The sequence below is a fragment of the Aptenodytes forsteri genome, unplaced genomic scaffold (genome assembly GCF_000699145.1).
Source record: "Aptenodytes forsteri isolate BGI_AS27 unplaced genomic scaffold, ASM69914v1 Scaffold47, whole genome shotgun sequence".
NCBI classification, from domain to species: Eukaryota; Metazoa; Chordata; class Aves; order Sphenisciformes; family Spheniscidae; genus Aptenodytes; species Aptenodytes forsteri.
Window position 1 is genome coordinate 2131620 of NW_008794731.1, and position 9423 is coordinate 2141042.

Consider the following 9423-nt stretch of genomic DNA (forward strand, 5'->3'; position numbering starts at 1 on the left):
ATATATATTTAAAGACAAGTATCTGCTTTGGAGCTCCCAAGGTGATGGCAGGTACTGAACACTGGGGTTTGATACAGAACTTGGCTCTAAGGACCTACAGGGTCAGAATGAAACCTCTGCTTTTGTGCTGCTTTCTGAAAATATAAAATCCATAGCAGTATCTATGTAACTTACAGAGCAATTTAAGAGGAGTTCTGTGTTCATGTTCCATAAAAAGCTGCTTTGTAACTTCCGAATCTTAATTCTTATCCTGACCTCTTCCCATCCGCTTACAGGATAGTGTTAATCTGTGCTAAACGAACACTGTGTGTGGCTTTTTCTATCCTACCTTATGGGGAGAGTTTACGGATCAGGTGAGTCATCTTTAACTGCTTTGTGAAATGTCTGGTCTATTGTTTGCAAAAGATCTTTTTAAATGAGTATGGTTGGTGTAGGTCTCCTGTTTTGAAGCAGGTGAACTTACTTAACTTACCGTTTATGTGTAAGGACTAGACCTTGCTATCAGAGCAGTAAAATCAGACATTGCCACAGTGTCAAAGTGTTCATTCAAACTCCAAGAGAAAAATAGTGGAAAGGGTAGACTTTTCTTCATGTGTTTATAAACATTTTAAAGCACTCCAGTCCTGTGAAATCCCTGAAACCAACTTTGAAGAGATGATGTGATTTGTTGCTGTGTAGGATTTCCTATGCTCCTAAAGTGGTCAGAAATCAACTGTCTTTAGTGCAACAAACAATTGTGTCAGCAAAAAAGCATACAGAGCATCAGGGAAAGATGCTGCCACCTTTACTGGAAACCTTCAAGGTTTTATAGTGAAGTTACGTCTAAATAAGTTTAAGATGCTCTTCTGTTTTTCAGCTCTAAGCCCTGAATGTCACTATTTGCAGTCTAAGAAAAACAGGAACAGTTTAGACTGATTGAAACTGCTTTTAGTGTTTGTACTACATTTTTGTATAGAGCTGTCAATATGATCACTTATGAGAAGCCAGACCTGCTAACTGGATTTCCCTGTAGCTTTGCTCAGTCCCTTGTGAAGTCTACGTTGATTCTGTGAAGGTCTGTCATCTACAAGTATACCATAGAAAATACTAATTTTATTCTAATCCACTTCTGGCAAAACAATTGTGTTGTCACTTGTGTCCTGTACATAACTTATGGACAAAGGAAACGGATGTTTAGTGGTGGGAATTGTATTGTATGCAAATACACTTGCCATAAAAATAGTTGATGGGAAAATATTCTCCCACTTCATAGAAAAGCAAGGTCACTGGAGCTATTTTAGAGCAGTTCTGAGCACTGTGTCGTTCTGCTTGTTTGTAAGCTGGCAATGCAGTTCTTTAACTGAAAGCTGCTTTTTCGCATTGGAATATAGGTGACAAAGCTGCATGCTGCGTTGCTGAAGCAGAGTTCTGCTAGCAGCCTTAATTCTTAATTTGAGTTTATGTGCGCAGCGGTTGGCAAATTGCAATTGAAAGGCAAGTTTCTAATCCTGGAAAACTAGTAATATAAATCATGTTTACTGTTAAGTGTTTGAGCGTTAGTGTGTTAACGAATGGTATGGTCTTATGCAGAAAGACCATATTTAAAAAAGTTTACATTTGCTAGGTATATTGTTACAGATTTGAGTTAAAATGATATGAAATCTGATTCTTCAGTTAATGAACATCTCTACATTTTGAAAAGAGTACTTAAAAATGAATGCTTTCTTGGAGATGGGGTTGAGGGATTGCACTGCTCTCATAGAACTCTGACCTGGTGGTGTTGGCTCTAGCTAGTGGATGGACCTCATGTTTACCATAGAGGAAGCTGGACTTATGCTGCATTTTCCAGTAGTGCATTTTCTTATCTGCATTTAGTGATCTAAAAATGGAAGGACAGAAGCAACGACATCCTTCTGGGGGAGTTTCAGTCTCCACTGAGATGGTGCTTGGACTGGAAGGAGTAGAGCTAGGTGCTGATGGCAAGGTAAGGAATTTTTTTCTTTTTTTTTCATCTGTTGATCTGTAATGCCAATGACCAAACCACTGACTGGAGCCCGGGACAGCGGGTGGGTAAGCTGGCTGCTTTCACCCTGGGACCATTTCATGCTGGGGCAAATCACTTTATGGATGGCAAAGCACTGCATAAATTGAGAGCAGTGGAAGTTTGTTTTGATCCTTGAGGTTTAAAATGTTTGGCTTGTGATAAAGCTTCTTCTGAGGAGGCTGTTGAAGCCCGTGATCGGTTCTGCCTCCATTTCTGGAGAATTTATTTGGCTCTGGTATCTCAGGCAACATGTGAGTGACGCTTTGATAGAAATATGGGCAAAATTTATACCTCTCTAGTTAAATTTATATGCTGCCAGAATTTTACTGATGTGATTCTCCCCTTTTCTTTGCCACCCCACCAAATCTTCTACAGCGCTTCCATACTGAAGTCGTGGAAGCAAGGCGTTCCTCATCCAACTTTTCCCTTTCCTCCTGTCCCACAGTTTCAAGGTCCCCACTCCCAAGTAAAACTCCAGGGGACTCTCTGAGCTGGAAAATCCTAGATGTCTGGAAATAAGCTTTTCCATAAATTTTCCCCTATAACTGCTACAACTTTCTCTTCTTTAAGGTTGTGTCCTATGCAAAATTCTTGTATCCGACCAATGCCCTAGTTGTTCGCAAAGCTGACAGCCATAGTGCTGTTCCCTCATGTCGAGCTAGTGCTTCACGGAGTCTTCCTGGATCAAGATATAAACCTGTGACAGCAAAGACGATACCAGCAGGAGCAGACATCGGTAAGGACAGCTGTCAGCTTTGTCACCCCTTGTGCACACAGCAGAAGAACATAAAAGGAATATATTTGTCTGAAATAATTGCAAATGGTGAAGTGCATTATTAGGAAGGATGTGCTGCAGCTGGAAGGAGACTGTTTTCAGCACAGCCTAGCAAAGAAGGCTTGTTAATGAAGTATAAACGATGAGCCTTAAGACTGAGACTTGCACACATTCCTTATGTCCTCTGTATATCTGGGCTAGTTCTGTTTATGCAATTCAAGGAGCGCAAAGCCGCTTCCTTGGAAATGTTTCTTGTTGAGTAATATAAAACTTCACATCTGGTGTACGTGGGTACAGGTGGTCCTCCTTGCCTTCTAGCACAGTAACAATGCATAAGCCAAAGAGTTTGTGACAAGAATCCCTTCTCTTGTGTAAAAGAACAAACCTGACAGCTCTGCTGTCTGCTAGATAAGAGTATAGGCAAAAGAATTCAGTCTTGTGCAGTTGTTTTCTGTGCATATTTGTGGATGACAAACTGTTAGTTTGCACTAAGTCTAAAATGGTGTGTCAGGCACATGCTGGAGAGAGAGCTTGTGTGGGTTTTTTAATAATTCTAATATCTGACTGACATTCATGGAATGGAAACAGGTGACTGTAGCTGCAGTTTGCCTGTACTATGGGGTCTGCCAACAATTTTAATGTTTGCTGGTAGAAAACTTTTTTAAAGAGGTAACAGGGAATTTAAAACTCTGTATCTTGTGACCCAGTGTTGTGCTTTCCTCATTCCACTCAGGCAGTGAAGCTGGGGAAGCTGCAGAGTATGATCCAAATCTTCTGGATGATCCTCAATGGCCCTGTGGAAAACATAAACGTGTTCTCATCTTTGCCTCTTACATGGTGAGTGACTGGCACACCTGAACAGAGAAGTGAGTGAGTGCCTGGAAGATCCTCCTATAAAGAGCTTCCTCTAGGAGGAGAAAGTTGTGGCTTTCTGCGAATTGATTAGGAAAAATACAAATAGTTGGGTTTGTACGCTCAGCTTGTTGAGGACCAACCTGACATGTATCTCCATGTTGTCATTTGCTTCTTGTAACCATTTGCTTACTAGTTTTTTAAGATTTTGCCTGTGGTTGAGATTCAACATGGTCTATTGCTTAGGGCACTACAGAAATGTTAAATTGTGAATAATAAAACCCAAGTTTGTCTTTGCATTAGTGTCTTTGGAAGATGAGTTTGGCTGTCAGTACTGTTCACAAGAGAAATGATAAATTTTGCTTCCTGTGTTTCAGACTACAGTCATAGAATACGTGAAACCCTCGGACCTTAAAAAGGATATGAATGAAACCTTTAGGGAGAAGTTTCCTCATATCAAGTTGACGCTGAGCAAAATTAGGAGGTAAGAAACAAGCATTGAATAATGAGAACATCTGCTATGCTGTACAAGGCTGCTTTTATCTTCCACTTGTATGGAGCAAATACTAGATCTATTAATAGTATATATGATTGAACACTAATCTTTTGTTGCCAGTTGAGCTGACTGTAGGATGACAGCCCTGTACAGGAATGTTTAGGATGCTGGGAAAGGGTAACAGTTACTTGTCATAGTTCAGCCTAAAAGGGTTTTGTTTCACCAACTGTGGTGTACTAACACTCATAGCCAGTTAACAGTGAAGCAGCATTAGCCTTGAAACAAATACCTGTAACCTGATTGTTTGGCTGTAGTGCAGTCCCACTCTAACTGGATTGTCTTTCTGGACCCTCTGGCTATTTTTGCCTTTCGATTACCAGACTCACTGATGATCATGGACTCCAACAAGATTCTAGGATAAAGAGTGTTAGGTCTGGGGAGTCTCGTTAAAGAGCATCTCATGAAGGCAGGACTATGCCACACAGAATTCCTCATCTTCCAGGAAATGCACCTGGCTGCTCGTTGGTGAGATGCACTGTTGCACCCTCCGAGAGCTGTAATCTTGCTGGTATTACACGGTGGTTAATGCAATTGGGGCCTTCTGAAATAGCTGGCTTAAACATGATTCTGCTGAATCACCAGAGCTATGTGTAACTCTCGACTGAGTGGAAGGCTTGCTCAGTCAGAGTGTGTTCTGCCAGCATCCTGCATACTCCTCTTTGTAGCTGTTTTGAGTAGTGTGCTTGCACAGGTATCTTCTTGCAGGTGTAGCATGGATGGCAGCCATGAGAGGCAGCATCCACCATAAAGTCTGCCTGTATGCTGAAGTGAAGGGCCAGCCATTGTGGGAAGTGTGTAAACCAGTCTGCCTTCCCCCACAGACTTGATTCTTCCACGAGGTGTGTAGTAGGCAGGTCCCTACGCAGCAACTGCTGTGATCCACACGGCTTTGATGTGGTGTTCTGTAGGTCAGGGTGGTTCAGTCTTATGATATGAATCACCAACCAGTTCAGGAGTCCAGAGGGACCCATACAGCAATAGCCTGTGTGTCAGTGGGACAGCTAAGCCCCTGGTGTTTATGGGCAGATGTGGAACTGATCTTCCATGGTAGATGTCGTCAGCCACGGTAAATCAGTTTGTGTATCAGCTCCAGCTTGCTGCCAGCTGGGCTTCTTCAGTCTAGGATAATACTCGCCATGGTTTTCCAAATAGGAGTCTTGCCCGTATGTTCTTCTGAGTTCTCATGCTGCAGTGTTTCTAGAGCATTTCATAAAAGCTGCCGTGTTTGAGAGGGTGCCTTTTTTCCTATTCCCAGTTTAAAGAGAGAGATGCGGAACCTGAGTGAAGAGTGCAGTCTGGAGCCGGTTACTGTCTCCATGGCTTATGTTTACTTTGAGAAGCTTGTCCTCCAAGGCAAACTCAACAAACAGAACCGCAAACTGTGTGCTGGTGCTTGTGTTCTGCTTGCAGCCAAGATCAGCAGTGATCTCAGGAAACATGAAGTTAAACACCTTATAGATGTAAGTACTATGAGACTTGTTTCAGGTGTTGTCAAAACCTTCTCTCTAGCTCATAGAACAAGACACAGATTAAAGCCAAGACTTTCAGCAGCGCATGCTTGCATTGAAGACCAGCTCTTTCAGTCAGTCTTATGCCTCATTAGGGCTCTTCCTTGATGTTTTGGGGGGGTTTTTAATTCTTTAAAACTACCTGACTGGTGCAGTCTAATGTCCTACTGATCCTACAGTGAGGTTATTTTTGCACTTACTGTTTCTCAGGCAAACATATGTAACTGTTGTGTGGGTGTCACAGCTGAGCTGATAAGCTGGTTTACTTGTCTGATCCCTGGCAACACTTTTGATTCTGTAGGTACAGCTCTGGCCATGCATCACTGACTCCTGTTTTATGCTGACTTAATATAACAGTGCGTTGGTATCTTGTGGATTAACTGATTCTTTCTCCCCCTCCCTTTTTTTTTTTTCCCAATTATTGTCATAGAAACTAGAAGAGCGATTCAGATTCAACAGAAGAGATCTCATTGGTTTTGAATTCACCGTCCTTGTAGCTTTGGAACTGGCTCTCTATCTTCCCGAAAACCAAGTTTTACCTCATTACAGACGGCTCACACAACAGTCTTAACCAAAGCTACGTTCCAGCTGACATCCCGTGGTGCTGGGGATCGCATCACTGAACGCTGCTGGTGAAGTTGCCACTGGTCTTTCTGTGCCGCTGTGTGCATCCTGCCATGGCTGCAGCTAGTTTTGAAGTCTGCAGTGCGTTATTAAACTGTTGAGGTGTGCATTATGGACACGTATGCCAAGCCTGGGGGATGGTACGAGAAGAGTTATTGAACTTTATTTTCTTTTGGACATTTAAAGCACAAATATTCACCAGTCAGCTGTCATGGCTGCTTATTATTCCTTATTTATCTTTTCGGTTTTACTAAAACTGTTCTTCCCTGTGAAGAATACTATGGTATTGTTTCTTTTTTTTTAGCCTTTATTGTATTCCTTGAAACTAAAGGAAGCATCACTTCCATTCCAGTGCACCATAAAGTTCAGATGTTTCTAAGAATCTTCTTGCATTTTTACATTAATGAAATGCATACTTTATTTTTTTAAAGATGTGCCTAAAACTGGCTGGTCTGGTACCAGTGCTTTTTAAGTTAGTTATGTTATTTAGTGGGGAATCCTGAATTTGTATAGCCATTTATTCTTTACCTGCATTGGCCTTGCATATAAGGAAAACAAATCCAGTATATCTGCACTAATAATACACAGGGCATCTATTCTCTACTATACTATAGATCTATAAGTAGCAAGATTGAAATTACTCCATTCCAATTTAGTTCACTATTAATACCTTAAAAATATACAGTTCATTTAAAAAGGAAAGATCGTTTGAAAAATCTGTCATGAAATATCACGTGTTGAACAAGGTAGCTGCAGCAAAGCGATTGCCATCCTAATTCACTCTTCAGTGGAAGATGAGCACTTGACTAAGAGCAATTTGCTGTCAAAGGTATCACTTGTGATTTTTGTGTTCCATAGCCTGAAATAAGCACCTTTTTAGTATGACTGTATTATATATGGTCTTGCGTGTTCTGAGCAAGTACTTAAGTCAGTAGAGCTACTGCTGCCAAACCAAGCCAATGAAACAAAGCATGCTCAATATTTAAAAGCTACTTTTTTTACTCCGTTCTTCCAAGCGTTGCATCACTGTGGTGGTCCTCATAAAACTGGCATTTGTTGCACATCCGAACAGCCGCTTAACGGCTGGTGGCCAGCAGCGCTCTGATGCTTACGCAGAGGTTAAATAACTTCTCTGACCATTGGCTATTCCTTCATTTATTTTTAAAATGTCCAGGTTGGGAATGAACTCTGATTATATGTGGAACCTTCCGTGATATTGGCTCTTGGGTTTATTTTCTGAAGCAATATTATGATACAAGTAGCTGTGTCCACTTGCAAGGAACAAAACTGATGCTTGGCTATTATGACTGAGAAATTTGTAATTTAAGTTTGCCTCCTAAATGAAATACTAGACCTCGTCCTGAGGTAAGGGACCTGCTATCTAATGTGTAAAGTAATGTAAATTCCTGTTCCTTGTATTAAGTGTTGGTTGTAGGCAACAACAAAGCTGAGTCTTTGCTATTCAGCTGTGTTTCGTCTGAAGCTAATTTGGCTTCATTAGAATTGCAGCAGACTTTACTGGAGCCCCTTCCTCTTTAAGTAGGGCTTGAAATGTATTTTTCATATATAATAATTACAGTGACTATCAAATCTTTTGTAACTGTGTTCAACTGTATGTAGCTTCAAGTTATTTGTGTAAAATTTAATATGCTTGTGACTTCTCTCTAACACAGGACTTTCCAGTCTCCATAAGTGAGATGGTAGCTAATGTTAGACGATAAGCTTGCCAGTTACCTTCCAAAAGGTTTAAAAAATTGCCTACTAGTTAAACTTTCTACTGACTATAACTGTCCTTGCATGCAAGAAATAGTGATGTACTGAACATCTAGTGTATAACGAGCCTTCAAATTAGCAAACAGTGGTGAAGACAACTGAAGTGGTCCACCACTTCCTAAAGTCATTAGGGGAAAGAGGTAGAACTGAGCGAAAAATTTCTCACACGGTATCTCCAGAAACAGCAGAACGCTTCGGTTAGTATGAATGAAGTCAGAAAATGTCTTTCTCTGGGAACTTCTTTCTGTTTAGCGTATAAAGAGTTTTCTGTAACAAAATTCACTTTCACTTTCCTTTCTCACCATCTAAGGAAGAAAAGGCACTTTGGTTCGCAGCACTTTGGGGTCTCTATTCAGTGGAAGTTTGTCTAGTTGCAGTGGGCATTTGGGCTGGAGTTACACTCCCAGAAGTTATGGTTTCACGTCATGAAGAGGCAAGCTTTTGTTTTCTCTTTTAGAAGAACAAATTAGGATAAGGAGCATTAAATTACAGAATGGTGTCTAAAGGTTACTCTAAATGTTGGCTTGGGCACATGCAGTGTTCTTGAGCTCAAAAGCTGTTTGGAGCACAGGCCAGAAATGACGTGGTGGAGCAAACGCTGCGCCCGTGTCTCTGGTAGAGCGTGGCTTCGGGGCCGACGCCGTCCAGAGGCGTAGTCTGCGGCTTGTACATTGGTACCTCTGTTGCGGTATCTGTGCAGAAACAGTCCTTCTGCAGAGATACGGTACTGCGTGTGTGTGTGTATGCGTTGATTTTTCTATTTCTAGAGCGTAGCTTGCGGTCCTGTGTGGGAATATTTATCTTTTCACCTAAAAGCTGCCACCATGTGGCAAAGGACTATTACTACGTTACCAATTAATAAACTGAAAGTGGGACCCCAAAATAACACATGGATCTGCCGGCTTTACATTTTTGCAGCCTGGCTCCTCTCGCTTTGCGGAGAAGCGCTGGTTTATGCGGAGGGGCGGTCTGGCTCTGGGAACCGCGTAAAGATGCTGCTGGGCTGATTCAGCGCGGAGAGCTCTTTTGATAAGAGGCTGTACATTTTTATGTAAACAGTACTGTTATGTTTTTGTCTTACTCCATTATTTAAAAGTCTGAGTTGTAGCCTGTTCCATTCCCCAACCCCCCCCCATGAACTTGTGAAATCAAGATGCTGTGAAATAAAAACTGTTTTGATACGTGTTTTGTAACTGCTCGTCTTGTTTCGCAATGGTCCTTCCCTTTCCCTCAGGGTTGCTCCCGGGGCGGTCGGGCCCCTCAGGCTCATGGCGCTATCACCCTCACTCAACGAAGGGCGGCCTCGGGGGGT

General features: G+C 41.8%; 2 protein-coding genes across 2 annotated transcripts in view; both read left to right on the forward strand.

Annotated features, from left to right (window-relative positions):
- The window catches only part of CABLES2 (Cdk5 and Abl enzyme substrate 2), a 16982-nt gene extending 7742 nt beyond the window's left edge, over positions 1-9240 (forward strand). The window contains exons 8-14 of the mRNA XM_019470652.1: positions 276-353; positions 1855-1963; positions 2594-2759; positions 3532-3635; positions 4028-4134; positions 5462-5666; positions 6145-9240. Coding sequence (XP_019326197.1) covers positions 276-353; positions 1855-1963; positions 2594-2759; positions 3532-3635; positions 4028-4134; positions 5462-5666; positions 6145-6285 — 910 coding nt within the window. The 3' untranslated portion in view covers positions 6286-9240. The remainder of the gene's footprint in view (positions 1-275; positions 354-1854; positions 1964-2593; positions 2760-3531; positions 3636-4027; positions 4135-5461; positions 5667-6144) is intronic.
- The window catches only part of RPS21 (ribosomal protein S21), a 7363-nt gene continuing 4389 nt past the window's right edge, over positions 6450-9423 (forward strand). The window contains exon 1 of the mRNA XM_009273952.2: positions 6450-6478. Within this exon, the coding sequence (XP_009272227.2) occupies positions 6450-6478 (29 nt within the window). The remainder of the gene's footprint in view (positions 6479-9423) is intronic.